The following is a 19,391-nucleotide window of genomic DNA, read 5'->3' on the forward strand; positions in this document are numbered from 1 at the left end:
AATCCATTGTTCACTATACGGGTCTGAGGAAATGCGAAACAGTCATAGCTTTAACACGGCAAACCAACACCACACCCTGTTCACCCACCCTGGGTCCAGGCCATGCTGGTTCAGGATCAACCTATTCGCAACAGCATTTGTCGCATGGCACAGGCAGTGGGATCTTCAGTGCCAGTGGTGTAGAACAAATACGTCCATTAAATCGACTGAGGAATAGTGTTTCCAGCATGAACAACACTTGCTCAAGATGTTCCAGTCTTTTGTCACTGGCTGCTTCCAGTTCTAGATTTTCACTGAACAGTGCTATGGGAAATCCACATCCGTATCACCAGCATCAGCCTTCGCAACATCCAACATCAACAACGACGACGTCGACCATGCCGACGACTCACTTTTCCCACTATCAACGCAATCCTAGTAATGTAAGCAGTAGTAACCTAAGTAGTACCTATGGTCACAGTCGCGATGGTTCCATTGAGGCTGGTGGCCTTCATTTTGCTGTGAAGCGTAATAGTCGAACCCTGTCCTTATCCAACCCGTCAGCGGTCATAGCTTCGCAACGCAATTCGAATAGCATTGCGGGCAGTAGAACTCCATCGTTAACGTCACCCACCATCATACAACCGCCAATGTCACCCACCGAAAATTCTCTAGCCCCACCATCACCCTCACAGTCTACACTCGTGGTATCATTGGTATCGCGAGACGACACAAACTTCGCCATGGAAAAGACATTATCCACTGTGAAAGAGTCAATGACAAATATTGCCAACACCAATGACCAGGATATCGTAGATGCTACTACCACTCGTCGTGGTGGTGAGGGAGGAAATGTGATTGATGGTGGCATGGCCAGCAACAATAAATGCTCCACCACAAATGGTACATCATCCTCAATATCCAATAGCAATGCCTCACTTTTGGCCATACCAGAGACCCAGGCAAGCAGCTCCACTCGAGAAACCATAACACCAACCATTTTGCAATGCCTCATCACCACCAACTCATCGTCATCGGTGAGTGTTGCACCCGCATCACGTCCTTTTGAGTTATTCACCTGTAAGCTGTGTCTTATCGATGTCGAGGATGGCAGCAACTGCACGGTATTGCATCAATGTGGCTGTCAATTTTGTACTGAGGTAAGTTTTCATGATGTCTATCTTGGGTTTCATTTCCTCTTTTGAAAATGCCGTCATGGCGAAGCGATTTGGTGAACGGAGAGGGGGTGTTTATGATATGGAGAGGAGTGATTTTATCGTGTGCACACAGAGTATACAACATTATTGGCCATCCAAGCCAACAAAAGGATTTATTTATCCCGTGCTAAGTTTTCCCTCTTTAAAATCCTTTTCCTTGATTGGTTTGCTTATGCGGTGTTGTTGTTTGTTTATCTACCAATTCCATTGTGATTTCTTCCAGTGTAACTGGCTCTATGTCTACAATATATTTAAATTGATTTCAGCTGAGATACTGGGTGAGAATTTGAAGGCTTCCGTTTATTTAGTTTTCTGTGAAGAGATTTATTTGAAAGCAGAACTCAGATAGAATTTATGTGGTAACCTTGTGGGTTTTGTTTACACAAAAGAGTAACAGATGTTGGTTGTTGGATTCTCTAGAATAACGAGGAAATCCACTTGTGGGCCAATCAAAATGTATGTGTGAAAATCGCTTTCCACGTATTTTTAAATAAAATCTTAGAATCTTCACTTCCCATAAAATAAATAGTCGTAGCAATAATCGTTTTGAGGGGATGGCTCCAGGTGGTAATGCTTCCATACAGAACTGTAACTTATATCAGGAACCATCCCTATGGGAAATTGGTGTAAATTGCCACAGACGGCATTTTCACATTTAGTGAAATAAAATTATCAGAATAACCTATTGTTCGACATATTTCAAAGTTTTTTTTTCATTTCGGGTTCGATTGGGATGCCCAAAGTGAAACAGATTTCTAAGAGTTTGTCCAAGACGGGTTCCTGAGGACCTGTCTATAAGGTGCTCCTGCTAAATTGTCCCAGGACGTGTCCCTTGGGATGAGTCCTAGACGCGTCCTAAAATGTAAATTTACCACGTCAATGACAAACCCGTGTTAAAGTGACCGGTCCATACACACCAGGGACTAGTCCTGTACCGGTGATGTGACCATAGCATAAGAGTTTGTACGAGACTGGTTCCTGAGGACCTGTCTATGGGGTGCTTCTGCTAAATTGTCCCAGGACATGTCATTTGGGATGAGTGCTAGACGCGTCCTAAAATGTAAATTTACCCCGTCAATGACAAACGCATGTTAATGTGACCGATCCATACACACCAGGGACTAGTCCTGTACCGGTTCTGTGGTTGATCCATTTCCCGTAGGGATCCTAGCGTAATTCATGAGGATCTAGTCTTACCAATGTGATATGACCCTATGAAAAAAGTAGGTGCCTGCAATCGCCACTCCATAGTCATCTCGTTGAGAGATCATCAGCATTGATGAGAGTTTCGTAAATATGTTTAATGTTTCCGTTATCAGCAGATTAAATGGATAGACAGGGCCGACGATCGAGAATATGGAGATATCACTTTGCACACTCTCTACCATTCTCCTCAGTCCACCATTATTTTCCATCGCATTACTTAAACCATGAGTTGCAGCAAGTACTTTTGCGTATGGAACGTTTGCCTCATTCCAAACTGTCGGGTAAATCTACCTTCGCCCTAATCGCTAAAGCTTTGCCAGTTACAAATACTTCTTCATTGTCACTGTCGCTATCTAAGCAGACTTCCTGGTATTTAAGGTAATTTGTGATGACAGACTCATGTCAATCCTCTCTTAGCTTAGGATATTCATATAACCGATTTCTGGTTACAATTACTACCTTAATTTTTATAGTTTATTCCGATTTGGGATACTAAGTTTGTCGTTCCATTTGCACACATCGAAATATCGATTTCCGACTAAACAAAGTACATATAACCTCGATCAGGGAGATATTCCAGGATGCTATAACGATTTCCGTCTGGCTATCTGCTGTAATCACGCTAGAGCCTTCAATAGTGACTCTACCGTCCTGATTCGCAGATTTCACACAGATTCGTTATTTGTCTGCAGACAGGTATAGTTCGAAGATCGTCTATATCGTACCAGGTGTTTATATAGACCCCATATAAACCGAACACCCGATTTGGGGTCTTGGGCTTCTTGGGAAACCGTAGTTGATATTCCAATTGCCAGAAATTGGAAATCTAAAACTATTTTTGGACCACAAATATGTGTGTCGTGTATCGGTCCATGGTTAGGTATAACCCTTATCTCTAGAGTTGACTTCTTAGGCTTTTATTCCATTTACCTGTAATTGGAAATCTAAAGGTATTCTAGGACATCCAATACCTCTTCACAATTCATTGTGACTAATTTTTCGAATAACATGAAATTCAAAATGACACCGTGTCATAAATAATCGCAGTAGTAAATGTTTTTTAATATTTGAACATTTCATACATTAAAAATTTAAGATTTCACTTGTTTTATGTGATTGTTTTTAAACAGGTGATGACAGTGTGGCATATTTTGGAGATGTCCTGGATAAACGAGTACTCTGTTTTTTTTTAGTCCGCGACTGCTTAGGGTATCCAGTGCTAAAAGAAAACAGCTCTTATAAAATTAATATAAGAGCTGTTTTCTTGTCAATTTACTGCAATGTTGAACAATGCCTTTGGGGTTGTAGGTTTCATAAAGTGCGAAAGAGTTCTCGGATCCTTACGTTACTAAGCGACTTTTTACTTTCTATGCGGTTCTGTGATATGGGATCCGCAGTGAGGTGTATATGATAGGATTGAATCGGTCCATAGGCAATTCTTGTTGTTTGCCCTGAGGCATCTCCATTGTGATGATGGTTTTGTTTTGCCTCAATATTCTCCAAGATGTTGATTAGGTAGCCGACTCTTAGGAGCCGAAGGGTGCTGTTGCGCTCTATGATGATCTATTTGAGTGGGGAAATTCCCTGCACAGGACCATGATTGGGATTAACGTCCCCTGTAGACCATCTAGGCAATTATCGGTTCCTCTTCATTGAGTTTCAACGTTCCAATTACGCGTTATTTGAACCTATCCGAAGAATGTGTATCAGCTTTAATTCGCTTTTTTGATACTAACATTAGTAGTGATGTAATTAAACTTAGAATAATAACATATTTAAATACCTACACGCTCACAAAAAATCGCTTCTGTAACATATACTCCCAAACATATTTTGCTTCAAGCATATACATTTTTGGGTATTGCCCAAACATTTATATGTTTGATCTCTTCCAATATATAATATGTTTGAAAGCATATTGGTCTAAACAATATATGTTTGGGTAGTCTAAGTTCCAAACATTTTGTATTTTTGCATCCAAATTCAATAATGTTGTCTTCCAAAAAACAATATGTTATTATGTGAAAATATAATATGTTGGGAAGCATTTTGCACCCAAAAATATTATATGCTTAAAAAAATTCTCCCAAACAATATTGTGCTCAAAATTTTATTTATTTATTTATATATTTACAATCATAATGAATTATGAAAATAAACAGGTAATATAGGTGCTAACAACATAGGTTTTCGACCTGAATGCTCAAAATTTTGTTTCTGCCCAATTGTATATTCCCCCACATCTTTTTAACTTCCACGAGATTTTTTAGTTCTTAGCACCTTTTTCTGTAATATAAACATTGTAGAAGAAATTATTCAATTGTGTGATTTTTTTATTTTAATTTTACCTTTTGCCGGACGGGGATTCGAACAGCGGACCACACAGTTTGTAAGGATCAAAGAAGTAGCTGATCAATTGCCCAAGGAAAAATAAAATGTTAATTTTGTAATAACAAGCAACAACCACCAACTTAATTCAATATCGCTCCCTGATAAATAGCGCTCCAAGCTGCTAAACACATATATGTTTATAAGCTATTTCTAAATTAATATATGTTTGCATCCAAGCATATTATATTTACAAACATTTTATGTCCCAAACATAATATGTTCTAACATATTAACATATATGTCCCAAACATGTTATGCTAGTTTATCAACATTATATGCTTGCACTCAATAATATTGTGTTTAAAAATGTGTGCTCCAAACATATAATGTTTATAGCCAAACATATGAAAAACAGTCTTTTTCATCCGTGTAGACAGTTTATCTACGTCTGAGAGACGTATGCGTTTTTTAGTTTTTCGCTCTCCCTCATGAAAATGAGTACCGAAAATGTGATTTTTTTATTACACATAAATAACAATTTATCCAAAAATGTGTTTACATGATAAGGATTTTTAAATAAAGAATCGGTGTAAGGACAATTTAAAACAAAAGGCTACACATTTTGTCCACATGATGATAAACTATGATACATACTGATCCGTGACTTTCAGTAGGTTAAGCTTTCTAGGGTTATATACCTAGATGTGGGTTATTGATTTTCGTAGGCTTTAAAATCGCCTGATGAGTCCTTCTCTCTGTAGCTAGTTTCAACCCTCTGCTTCATCGCCGCCATGTTCCGGAATATGGTGTGTAGCGTTCCTGCGTAATGGGGATGTGGGTCCCACGTTCGGAAGGGGCGTGAAAGGGCTTTAAGTGGGTCCGTTACACAAAGCAATAATGAATAAATCATCCGAGCCATGCGAATAAACTCCTAAGAGAATTGTAGAAAAATAACTATACTATGAACTATTTCTAGAGGGAGGTCATTTGCGTACATGCAAAATAATAATTGGGCCTCTATTATTTTGCATGTACGCAAATGACCTCCCTCTAGAAATAGTTCATAGTCAGATACTTATGTATGCAGACGACATACAAATCTTTTTAAGTAGTCCGGTAGGTGATACTAGTGAGTGTTTGGGGAAACTTAACCGCGACCTTGATCGCGTGTTTCGATGGGCAACAGCAAATGGTCTGCTACTAAATCCACAAAAGTCTAAATGTTTGATTATATACAAGAATAGAAGGTTCTCTTTGTCCAATGCTGACATTATGTTGAATGGTCAAAAAGTCGATGTAGTCACTAGTGCTAAGAATCTTGGAGTAGTATTCAATAGCACATTGAGTTGGTCAAGTCATGTAAACACAGCCGTTGGACAAACATATGCAAAACTACGTGCTTTATGGGTTACTCATTCCTACACACCAGTCAATATTCGACTTCTCCTGGCGAAAAGTCTTTTGTTACCGGGTTTAATTTACGGATCTGAACTCTTCGCGAATTGTGATTCCGTGAGCAAAAATAGACTTAACGTGGCATTCAATAGTATAGTTCGTTATGTGTATGGGGTACGCAGGACCGATCATGTTTCGCATGTTACAAACTCCCTCTTTGGCTTTAGTTTTAATACCCTGCTTAATGTAAAGTCGTTATTATTTCTACATAAATTGATTTACAAACGGAAACCCAGCTATCTCTATGACAAAATTCGGTTTACCAGATCTGATAGAAATAGGAATATAATATCCTTTATAAGGACAAGTCTTGTATCCGAATGACAGTTCTTTATTGGCACAATACGTCTCTGGAACACTCTACCACCCGATATACAATGCATCAGCAACGCATCATCTTTTAAGAAGAGTATTCAAAATTTATTTCAAAATTAGAATATTTATCATTAAAAATTTGCTTGTATATATAATATAGTATCACAATTTCAATTTCAATCATCAATAATATTCAATGCAATTAAATATTAAAAGTAATTTCTATATATATATATATATATATATATATATATATATATATATATATATATATATATATATATATATATATATATATATATATATATATATATATATATATATATATATATATATATATATATATATATATATATATATATATATATATATATATATATATATATATATATATATATATATATATATATATATATATATATATATATATATATATATATTCTATTATTATTAATACAATTTTTATTTATTCTAATTTTAATTTATTTTCTTGTTATCTTTAAATTTAATTATTGTCCTTATTATTAATCGGAGATGTTTTAACATTTATAATCCTGCACTGTAATTATAAGATTTTAATCATGTTGTGTAGGTACTCAATAAAATGAAAATGAACATGAAATGAAAAATAATACTATGTTCTCCTACATAGTTCTTATAACTCCAGAATCTGATGTAGTCTTTATATGTAGAAACTCTAAATGTAACATCCATAAGCCTGTCAGTTAAATCGATCTTCTCGATGTAGTAAAATCCACCTGATATTTTATATATTTTCAAGTAACCCGCTACGGCGTGGAGTTTTCTGAGGAAACAGTTAAATTTTATTCATGGTGGTGGGTACTTAAGATTCGGTCCGGCCGAAATCACTTATACTGTTATTTCTTATTTCTGCTGATTATGTTAAACCCTTTCGTTTGAGCCATTTCCCTAGTCTTCCCGGACATTCGTTTGTCGATCACTTGTGCAGAGTTCTTATCGACTATTAGGACTCTACTGGTTTAAAACCCCCCGGTGTTGACAAATTTAATGGGCCATCAGACATTGAATTCTACAGGAACCCTTGCTATTTTCCAAGTAAATGTAAACGCTTAATCTTGCGGATCAGACTCCAATCAGCAGAATTAAGCGAGTTTGGCAGAGTTAAGCGAATTTTTTGGACTACATAGAACTGCCTTTGTTTCATGGTATGCTTTGTAGTGTTTATCGCTTTGTTGATAGCATCCATCATTGAGTTTGCCTTTACTAATCCGAAATTGCATAAGGGGAAAACCACCTTTATTGTTGGGAAACTCATTTCTTATTTCTGCTGATTGTGTTAAACCCTTTCGTCTGTGCCATTTTCTTAGTCTTCCCGGACAATCGTTTGTCGATCACTTCTGCAAAGTTCTTATCATCTATTAGGGCCACATCGTCTGGGTAACCTTCTGGTTTAAAACCCTCTGGTGTTGACAAATTTAATGGGCCATCGGTCATTGAATTCTACAGGAACCCTTGCTGTTTTCCTTCTTATATGATATGGTGAATTATACCGTCATCAGTCTAGTATTGTTGTACTCCATCCTCCCAGTAAATGTAAACGCATAATCTTGGGGATCAGACTCCAATCAGCAGAGTTAAGCGAATTCGGCAGAGTTAAGCGAATTATTTGGATTGCATAGATCAGGTCGTGGGTTCGATTCCTACTTCGACCGAAATCCAAAAAGTTTTTCGGCGGTGGATTATCCCACCTCAGTAATGCTGGTGACATTTCTGAGGGTTTCAAATCTTCTCTAAGTGGTTTCACTGCAATGACTCGGCTATAAAAAGGAGGTCCTTTGTCATTGAGCTTAACATGGAATCAGGTATCACAATGGACTGAATAATCTAAGTGAGCCAGATACATCGGGCTGCCACCTAACCTAACCTAACCTAATCTCTTCGGTCCACCTAAACGTCATAGCCATATCGCATATTAATGTGTCAAAGACCCCCTCAACATCTTTGACAAATTCGAATTGACTACTCTCGGATTCTCGCCATTTAGTGGTCAGAATGGAATCTTCACATACCATACTTTGTATTTAGTTTGAGGGTATTCCTGTTGTTTCTCTTTGTCTTCATTCAAGTGCAAACAAATGACTATCATTGCATCTTTATTGAGGAGTACTAGTGGTTTCAACTTCTAGAAACTGATGTTGGTTGGACTATATTTGCTTTTCTTCGCCAATAACATCTTTAACTCATACGGTCTCTAGTTGTCTATAACTGGCTTCTAATGACCTTAGAGTGACTATACGATCTAAGAAGAATCATTTTAGTTGCATAGATGTAGATATCGCCCTTTGAATGTGGAACAGATCGACTCTTTGGGGATTTAAAAGATGCTGCATCATTTTCAAAGTGGTGGCAAGTATCTCGATTTATTTATCGTCAAATTTCTCTTTGGAACATATCTCCGCTTACTTGCCCACCTCGATGCCATCATGGGGAAGTTTGGATGGTGCAATTTCTTCTATGGGCTCCATGATTCGGCATGACCGACAATTTTATGTCTTTTATGCGCATTACAGACTATCAGTTATTCCGGACGACAGTGTTCGTGTCGAACATATCCCATATATTGTGCACATTAGGGCTGTTTTCTTTTAGCACTGGATGCAACATTTGTATGGGCTATCCAGAACATTGTTGCACTGGCGTTCTATCCAGAACATCTCATCAGGGCAAGTCGCGCCGATGTTGCCAGATTGTATTTTGATAAAATGACGATTCCCAATAGCAATTTAGTGTGACTATTTTATGGAAAAACATGAAATTCAAAGTGATACAGTGTTAAAAATAATCACTGTAGTAAATATTTATTACTAATTGGAGCATTTCATACATTCAAAATGCAAGAATTTAGTTATTTTCTGTGATTGTTTTTAAACAGCTGATGACAGTGTTGCATATTTTTGGAGATGTCCTGGATAAATAAACGAGAACTCTGTTTTCTTTTAGTCCTTCACGGCTTAGGGTATCCAGTGCTAAAAGAAAACAGCCCTATTATAAGTTAAGGCATAACCGATACTGCTGCATGTTTATAGGATCGATAACACATTTACCGATTATTTAGTCATCGCCGACAAGTCATATCGATCCGACACACTGCAAGATCCTTTGCAAACACCAACATTCCGTCCGGAATAACCGATAGTCTGTAAAGCGCATTACTATAACACTTGTTTTGTTTTCTATATAATCGCGGTGTTATTGCATATGTTTTGTATATCCAAGGTTATATCGTTTTTGAGCCTAATAAAATATCCACTGTTCCACTTTCCATTAATTTCAACCAATTCACTCATGTGAATTCATCTCAGACTTTGAAAAACTTGATTTTGTTTATTTAACACTTCACCATGTCACAGCGTACTAACAAGTACTTGGAAATCCTTATCCGTCCATTTCTCTGTTCTTTTTTCTTCATTATATCTCTGGGATTATTTACCACTGTCATTTCAGTGAAAGAAAACAATTCACACATATACACGAAATCAACAAACCAAATGCCATGAGTCACTCAGTCATTTAGTCAATCTATGTTTTACCTTCTCGCATCCCAGTAAACCATTATGGTTTACGCTTTTTTTTTTCATAAAAACCTTCGTTTAAGGATCACAGATTTGACCTGCTTCTTCACATATCCTATGGATGTAGAGGACCAGAGTCAGATGAAAAGCGTCATCTCCGGCCAATTGGCAAAAACACTTGCATATACTTTTTATGTATCTATTGCATTTCATGCAACAGTAAAGCTAGAACAGATATCAATGTCGTAAGAAATAAGCACGAATATAGAGCAGTACTTAAATAATAAACAGACCATAATAAAGCTAATTGGAACAGAAGACAACTTGAAATTTTGATTCCCAGTTGTACATGGTAGCTGATATTAAATACCAGACACTGCGAAACTGCGTACAACTCAGGAGATGACAGAAGTGAATGATTCCGCGAGAATATTTCCGAACTACTGCTCACCAAAACAGGAGTACATACATAATCAAATAGGATTATCAGAAGAAGAGACCCTAGAGAAATATCAGTCGGTACTTCGTAAGATGAAAGCAGCGATAGGCAGGTAAACGAACATTAATATGGATGTTCAAACCGGAGTCTCCGAGATTGATGAACAGCTTGATGTAAACGGCACCCCGACTTCTAAAGAGCGGTAGAAATAACTTTCTCTGGAAAAAAAAAATCTTCTCACTGATCTTCACTACAAAATCAACAATTCTGCCCATTGAGCCAAAAAAATAGAGTTTCGTCGCTGAGCTCAATTTTTCGATGAGAAGTGCGATGAGCCTCCTTAACAGAATACCCATTTTGGTAATAAAATTCAAAAATTTGCAACCGTTGTCCGTTTGACGATTCATGGTTAAATTACAGACTTAACTCAAGATGGGAGCCACCGTGGTGCAACGCTTAGTTTGCCCGCCTTGCATACACAGGTCGTGGGTTCAAACTCAGTTACGACCAAACACCATAAAGTTTTTCAGCGGTGGATTATCCCATCACAGAAATGCTGGTGACATGCAAAAACTGATCCATGCAAACAGGCCGTAATTATGTATAGCCCCCATATAAACCGATCCCCAGATTTGGCTTGCGGATCCTCTAAGAGAAACCAATTTCATCCGATCCGGCTGAAATTTCGTACATGATGTTGGTATATGGTCTCTAACAACCATACAAAAATTGGTCCACACCGGTTCATAATTATATATAGCCCCCATATAAACCGATCCCCAGATTTGAACTCCGGAGCTTCTTGAAGGAGCAAAATTCATCCGATCCGATTGAAATTTGGCACGTGGTGTTAATATATAGTCTCTAACAACCATGCCAGAATTGGTCCATGTCGGTCCATAATTATATATAGCCCCCATATAAACCGATCCCCAGATTTGAATTCCGGAGCTTCTTGAAGGAGCAAAATTCATCCGATCCGGTTGAAACTTAGTACGTTGTGTTAGTAGATGGACTCTAACATCCATGAAAAAATTGGTCCATATCGGTTCATAATTATATATAGCCCCCATATAAACCGATCACCAGATTTCAATTCTGGCTCTATAATTACCGTACAAAAGTTCATATCGTTCGTAATTATTTCTTCCCTATATATGTTATACCGGCCAAGAACTGAATATATTACGTATATAATTAATCTGCCTTTGTTTCGTCCCGCATGGATAACTTACAATCTAGAAGATGATGTTAAGAATTTTTTAGATGTAATTCAATTTGTGGATGACCGTCTTTAGTAGAAGTTTCTACACAATCCATGGTGGAGGGTACATAAGATTCGGCCTGGCCGAATTTACTTGTTTTATTATTTTTTTTTTGAGTTTTGTTGGCCCATTACGCATATTCCATATACAAAATTCCCCATTCATTTTTATAAGTTTATCATTCCGTTTGTAACACATCGAAATATCGATTTCCGACTATATAAAGTATATTCTTGATCAGGGAGAAATTCTAAGACGATATAACCATGTCCGTCTGTCTGTTGTAATCACGCTACAGCTTTCATTAATGGCGCTATCGTCGCAATGTGGCACAGATTTGGTTTTTGTTCGCAGGCAGGTCAAGTTCGAAGATGAACTATATCGGTCCAATTTTAGATATAGCCCCGATTTGGGGTCTTGGGCTTCCAGAATCCGTGTTTTCTATTTGCCTGAAATTATAAATCTGGATGTGGCTTAGGTCCATAAATAGGTGTGTCGAATATGGGTTGTATTGGACCATGTTTTGGTATAGCCCCCATATAGACCGATCACCCGATTTTACTTCTTGGGCTTCCAGAAACCATATTTTCTATCCGACTTGGCTGAAATTGGAAATCTAGAAGTATTTTAGGACCATAAATAGGTGTGCCGAAACTGGTGCCTATCGGTCCATGTTTTGGTATAGCCCCCATAGACCGATCTCCTGAGTTTACTTCTTGGGCTTCTAGAAACCATCGTTTTTATCCGATTTGCCTGAAATTGTAAATATAATGGCCACAAAAACCTGTATCGGATTTAGTTTTTATAGATCCATTTTGAAAGGCCTCCATATAGACCGATTTCACTTCTTGAGGGTATAGAGGGAGCACTGATCAAATTTCTTGAAATTGAATGTAAAATTTCCAGATTTTACTTCTCGTAATCATTTTAATAATAGGAGAAAAAATCTTCAGATTTTAAATTTCAAATCAAGGCGTCATTCTTGCACACTTACACGAGATGTTTATGATTCCCCCAAAAACTCAACCAAAAATAGTTCTTATAAACCCCGAATCGGATCCAGTCATCGTAGGTAAAATATTTCAATTTCTCTTCGGGAAGCGTACTGGTTGAACTGATCTGCTTGGGAGAATATCTGTCATCAAACCCCCTCAAAATTCTATATATTATCAAGTAAACCGCTCCGACTAAGAGTTGTCGGCGGAAACTATTATATTTGATTCATGGTGGTGGGTATGTAAGATTCGGCCCAGCCGAACTTACTGCTGTATATACTTTTTTTTTGTTCACTGGGTTGTAGTTACCAATTTGAGATTGCTATGACTTTCTAAGTATTGGGAATTGAGAGGTTGTTTTTCTGTGTCACAAATCCTGTGATATGAACATGAAACGTGTCTAGTTTACTAAAATAACAAACAACTATCAAGAATTTTGGTGAATTGTCAGCATTTTAAGTCAATCCTCTGGCATTCTAGTGCATTTCACTTGTACGAGTAGTTGCTCTTCCTCGTCCCCCTCCTGCGACATGGATTGGAGGTGTATATTTCTTTTTGACTTTATTGTATGTGTTTGCCCATAGATTGTACATCCATTTCCGTTGATGAAACGACTCAAACGAGATGGTTGGCCATAACCACGAATGTACCTCGTTCGCTTGTCTCATTGTGAGGAATTTATTTGCAAAGCTCTTCGAAATTGACATATCCATGTGAATGGTCTATCACAGTATATGTTTCAAACACGAAAACTCCTATTAATTGTTGTTGTCAGTCATTTAAAGACTCAGATGGGTTGTGCATGTATGTGAATGGGAATAATGTTTGTATGGGTATTGTAAAGAGTACAGATATCGAGTTGGACAAACGTGAAACGTGTCCTACTACCATTTGGGTGCTGACGCACTTTTCATTTGGTAATGGCTGACATACGAGTTTTGGGTTTTTTCTTTGGACTATGTTCAACGATTGTTATGTTGCGGAATGTACATCTGAAAGAGCCTTCTATTCTTGATTGTGGTATACGAGCTCGAAAACAGGCGATCGGAATTCCCTCTATGAAGTCTTGAATTTGGTTTATTGGAGTAGAATATTCAGCGACTGTGATACCACAGTGGAGAACTTCTCTCTTATAACTGAGTGCTGTCCGGTTCAATGACAAAGGACCACCTTTTATAGCTAAGTCCGAACAGCGTGGCAAATTGCACTGAAACCACTTAGAGAAGCTTTGAGACACTCAGACATGTCATCTTATTGGTCTTTGGTCGAAACTGGATTTGAACCTTGCTAACCATTGCACCACGATGGGTCCCTTCGTTGCTTGTGTGGCACGTACCTACACACAGTGTGCTAACGGCCAGTCTGACACGACAAAAATCTTATGTCCTAGGCCAGACCGAATCTTATGTCTCTCCAGCATGGATTGCGTAGAAAGTTCTGCCAAAGACTGTCATCGAAATGCTAGGGTTCTGGTAACACTTGTCGGTGACCCGTGTCCAAAGATTTTGCCTTTATGATTTTAGTATTAATTCCGGCCCAAAGAAGCGGTGAACTGAAGTAAGGATACATTTAAGACTCAATTCTCTTTTTAATTTGTTGCAAAAAACATCTCCTTTTTTCCAAAGCTTATGTCGTTCCGTTTGTATGTGAATTGATTATCAAAAATTAGTATTTTCAAGTTTTTGACTTGAGAATTTGTTGAAATTTTAACAATGTTTTTCCTCTTTTCTCCACACTAGCGTTTTCTACACGACAATAAAATATGAGGTATTTTGCCTTTCGCAATAGAGGAACCCAAGCCAATTTTCTTTCGTTTGAAATACAAAAGAAAGCTCTCATTCGATATACAGAAACAGAATTTGCATCACTTCTTACGACGGTGTGGTTCGACTTCAGTGTTATGGATGTTAATTAAAAAATCTCGTAATATTTTGCCATATAAATAATTTTTATAATGTTTTATGATTTTTACTGTATTCTAACGTTTGTCTGAAAAGTTTAACCTCAATTTTTTTCACATTTTTGCATTTTTTCTAGAATGGATTTAGCATTGTTTCGGACAAAATTTAAATAATTTGTACCATTTTGTAAATTCTTACTCTGTTTTTATCCTTTTTGAAACAAAAATGTTAAAATTACCCATTGAAAATATGAAAAAAACGAATTATAAAAAATTGAATTAAAAGAACTTCCTGTGTAGTTAAAATAAAGAACATCTTTATTGGACACTTTTGGAAGTGCTTTACTATAAGCCTTTGCAACAATTTGCAATTTTTTTGCTGGGTATTAATAGAAATCGTATGTCTATACATACACACAAAATAATATTATAATTTTTGAGCTAACAATACATTGTTGTTACAGAAAATTTTGAAGTTCAACTAAATTTTTGTTGATATAACAAAATGTTCGTTGATATAACAAAAATAGTTGCTAAAGTGACTAAAATCGTAATTGTATTTACAAAATACGTTGTTAGCTCAAATTTAAACATAATTTTAATTGTATTGACAATCAAATTAATTGATATTTTTTTGTGTGTATAGTTAGGCTAAAGTGGCAGCCGGATTAAGTTCCAGTCTCTCTTAGACTATTCAGTCCATTGTGATACCACATTAACTAAAAGTACCTATTACTGATTAGAATAAGTATAGGGAGTCGCACTTCTAGTTTTAACCGCTGAACCTTCTCGATAATTTTCTTCTATTGAACCAACCAAAAACATTAGCAGACTGCTCAAGTTAGGTTAGGTTAAAGTGGCAGCCCGATTAAATTTCAGGCTCACTTAGACTATTCAGTCCATTGTGATACCACATTTAACTAAAAGTACCTATTACATATGGACACTTCTAGTTGTAATCACTGAACCTTCTTTATTATTTACTTTTGTTGAACCAACCAGATAGCTCCAAAACATTAACAGACTGCTTAAGTAAGCGTTTTCCAGGTCCGCCCGTAATCTAAAGCTATATGCCCCTAAAATTCGCTTACGCCTTACACAAAATGAAGGACATTCACACAAGAGGTGTTTAATTGATTCCTTTTCCTCCGCATTATGACAGCTCATACAGTAGTCATTATACTTCGCGCCAATAGTTTTTGCAAAATCGCCTATCAGGCAGATACCCGTTATAGCAGATATCAGGAGTGATAACTGACGTCTCAAAAACACTAAGATATCTAGTGTGCGGTTTAAGTTTAGATGGGGTCATACATATGTATCATTTGTATCACTTTTAAATTAATTGTTATCGTCTAAAACTACGCTTAGAGTTGCCAAGGAAAAATATTAGCATCTTATTCCTCCATTGATGCAATGTCGACTTTTTCATTAAGAGTGGATTAGCCAACGTCAAAAATCACGTCAAAAATCGTTTCGAGTCAATTTTCAGAAATATCAAACGTCGACTTTTCACCTCTTCTTTTTTTTGGCAAAAACTCAATTTTCAACTTGTGTATCCCTGTTCCTTTTATAATTAAATTTTCCGGTAGATTGCTCCATATTCATTGCATAGTAAATGTTGAAGAAAATGTTTATGTAAATTTGCAACACAGCGGTATTCAAGCCACGGTCGTTTTCTTTAGTTATTTCCATATTGTGGGCACTTTGCCTTCTGTGTGGTTTGCATATTTCTGCAATGTCTTAAGAAATCAACCATGACATGGCATACTTGATGGGATTAGCATACAATCTGTCAGAATTGTTTTTGCTCCCACATACAATGGAACTGTGTGCACTTTCATCCTTTCTCACTAACACCCAAATGATTTTCCACCTCTCTCTATCCCACTCATTATGTATTTTTCTCTCCCTCACTCTCTCTCTCTCTCTCTCGTTTAATGTTTATACAATGGTGGTGTCTAGGGAATGAAATGTCTTTATTAGCACACTTTGCATTTTTTAATTCCCCACCTTCTTCTTTTGACACTGTTGTGTGTGTGTGAGGTTTATGGTAGCTATGGTGGCTGGTGAAGTTGACTTTACACCAAAGCCATTTCAGAATTTTACATGAACAAGTGCCATAATGCTGGGAATGATGTTTATTCTAAAGTACACAAAGTTGATTTAGTAAAGTGTGTGCGTACCCAAAGTAGCTTTGTCAAACAGGGCAAAACATTGTAAGAGGTGGTAAAGCGTATGGTGATTGGGGTCTATGGGGCGGCTTACCCATTATTTACGTTCGACTTGTAAGTATTCTTATTTATTTGTTTGTATAATACCAATAAGGTCTTTAATACGGGGTGAACTCGCATTATAAAATGGAAGGTCTTTTATTCCGCTTTTAATAAATTCTGGTATCAGTCCGTCTGTCTTCTCAAATCAAACTGAAATCTTCAATAATTCGGCAATTGTGTTGAGGTTTTTTACATCTACTTCCGAAGGATGATGATTATGAGGCTATAATAAGTTTGTCACTCCGTTTGTAACACATCCAAATATAAATTTCTGACAATATAAAGTATGTACAGTGTAAGGTTTCAAACTTGGACATTGTGAAAACCGGACACCAGTCAAAAGAGGACCGTATTAACTCATTAAAATTCACATCTCATAAGTAGACACCTCCCAAATGTGGACAAAATGTAGGCGACCATGGGTCTCCACTTCTGAGTGGTTTCATGATGACATAATGACGTTCCTAGGTCCGTCTGTGCCACTGTGATACAATGATTAGTATGCCTGCCTAGCATACAAATGGTCGTGGGTTCAAACCCTGCTTCGACCGAACATCAAAAAATTTTTCAGCCGTGCATTATCCCCTCTCAGTAATGCTGGTGACATTATTGATTATTTCCAAGCTTCTCTAAGTTTGGTTTCACTGCAATGTTAGACGCAATTCACAATGGAGTGAATAGTGTAAGTGAATCTGAAATATCGGGCTGCCACTATATCTTAGGGCGTTTTCGTTTCGCAAAAAATATGTTGCCTTGGTGTTACACTACTTTTTCCCTCATTGTATTTTCGCCCAAATGATATTGTAATTCCAAAGTTATTATTAATTCATAACATTTTGAGGGATACAGGATCCAAAATCTATGACAGTGTCCTTCATATGTGGCAATCAATTTCGAGAATGTTGCACCTTTTTTCCCAATCGAAATCGCCATAACCTTTGATTGTGTGTTGTAATCACACTACAGCCAGCTTTGCCGTTGAGAATTTCAAAAAAGTGTCAATTTGCAATAAATATAGTTTTAAAAAGAATGACACACTTTTTTTTTATAAAGAAACAAGGAAGGAAAGTCTAAAGTCGGTCGGGGCCGACTATTTTAAACCCTGCACCACTTTCTAGATCTGCATTTTCGATACTATATATATACTATATACTATAGGAAAATTGTAATCATTTTTACAAAATTTCGACTATGAAGTAGAGGTGTGCACGTGACACGAAATTCTCGTGACACGCGTGATTCACGCGTCAATCACGTGAATCGTGAACAAAATCTAAAGCAACTCTCGTGAATGTGCGTGAATGGGACTAAAACAAATATGTCGTGCGTGAGAATTAAAATCGGTTCGTGAATGTGCGTGAATAAAATTTCTGCAAAATCACGCTCACGAAAATAATCAAGGTTTAATTCACATTCGTATGTTAACTGAAATTAATTTAGCTCTCGAACTGTATTCTATATTTGAATTTTGTTACCTTTGCTGATATCCGCTTGGAAAATATCGTGAGTCTCGTGAATTTGTCGTGAATCACTTAAATTGTTGTGAATCGTGCGTGAACGTGAGTCTTTAAAATTAGTTTGTGCGTGAGCATGCGTGAGCGTGCGTGAGTACTGGGTTTCATTTCGTGAATATGCGTTAGTGGGATTGGCTACCACACGTATCGTGCGTGAGCGTGTGTGAATAAATATTTTGCTTCGTGAATGTGAGCGAGTGTGAGAGAAATTTCAGTCACGCGCACACCTCTACTATGAAGTGGCGATTTTACAACGAAAATGTGGGTATTTTGCCCATTTTTACCCAAATCGGAAAAACTTACATATGTAAGCTATATCTAAAACTGATCCGATTTCAATAAACTTTTGGAGCAAATTGAAGTGAAAGTTTGGCCTCCGTGGTCATATGAGAGAAAATCAGGCGAAAGATATATATGGAAGCTATACCTAATCTCACCAAAGTTGGCATGCATATCCAGAACCATTATTCTACTCTCTGTGCGAAGTTTCAAGCAAATCGGAATAAATCTTTCGTCTCTTTGGTTATATAAATGTCTGTTGAAATCACGCTAACTTCCAAACGAAATAAGCTATCGACTTGAAACTTGGCACAAGTAGTTGTTATTGATGTAGGTCGGATCGGTCCACTTTTACGTGTAGCACCCATATAAACGGACCCCCAAATTTGGCTTGCGAGGCCTCTAAGAGAAGCAAATTTCATCCGATCCGGTTGAAATTTGGTACATGGTGTTAGTATATGGTCTCTAACAACCATGCAAAAATTGGTCCACATCGGTCCATAATTATATATAGCCCCCATATAAACCGATCACCAGATTTGACCTCCGGAGCCTCTTGGAAGACCAAAATTCATCTGATTCAGTTGAAATTTGGTACGTGGTGTTAATATATGGCCCCAAACTCCCATGCAAAAATTGGTCGGTATCGGTCCATGATTATATATA

At 37.2% G+C, this 19,391-nt stretch overlaps 1 protein-coding gene across 1 annotated transcript in view; it reads left to right on the top strand.

Annotated features, from left to right (window-relative positions):
- LOC142238121 (uncharacterized) overlaps positions 1-19,391 on the top strand; it is a 464,847-nt gene that overhangs the window by 288,436 nt on the left and 157,020 nt on the right. The window contains exon 5 of the mRNA XM_075309671.1: positions 1-1,139. Coding sequence (XP_075165786.1) covers positions 1-1,139 — 1,139 coding nt within the window. The remainder of the gene's footprint in view (positions 1,140-19,391) is intronic.

The sequence above is a fragment of the Haematobia irritans genome, chromosome 5 (assembly GCF_050003625.1).
Source record: "Haematobia irritans isolate KBUSLIRL chromosome 5, ASM5000362v1, whole genome shotgun sequence".
Taxonomy (NCBI): domain Eukaryota; kingdom Metazoa; phylum Arthropoda; class Insecta; order Diptera; family Muscidae; genus Haematobia; species Haematobia irritans.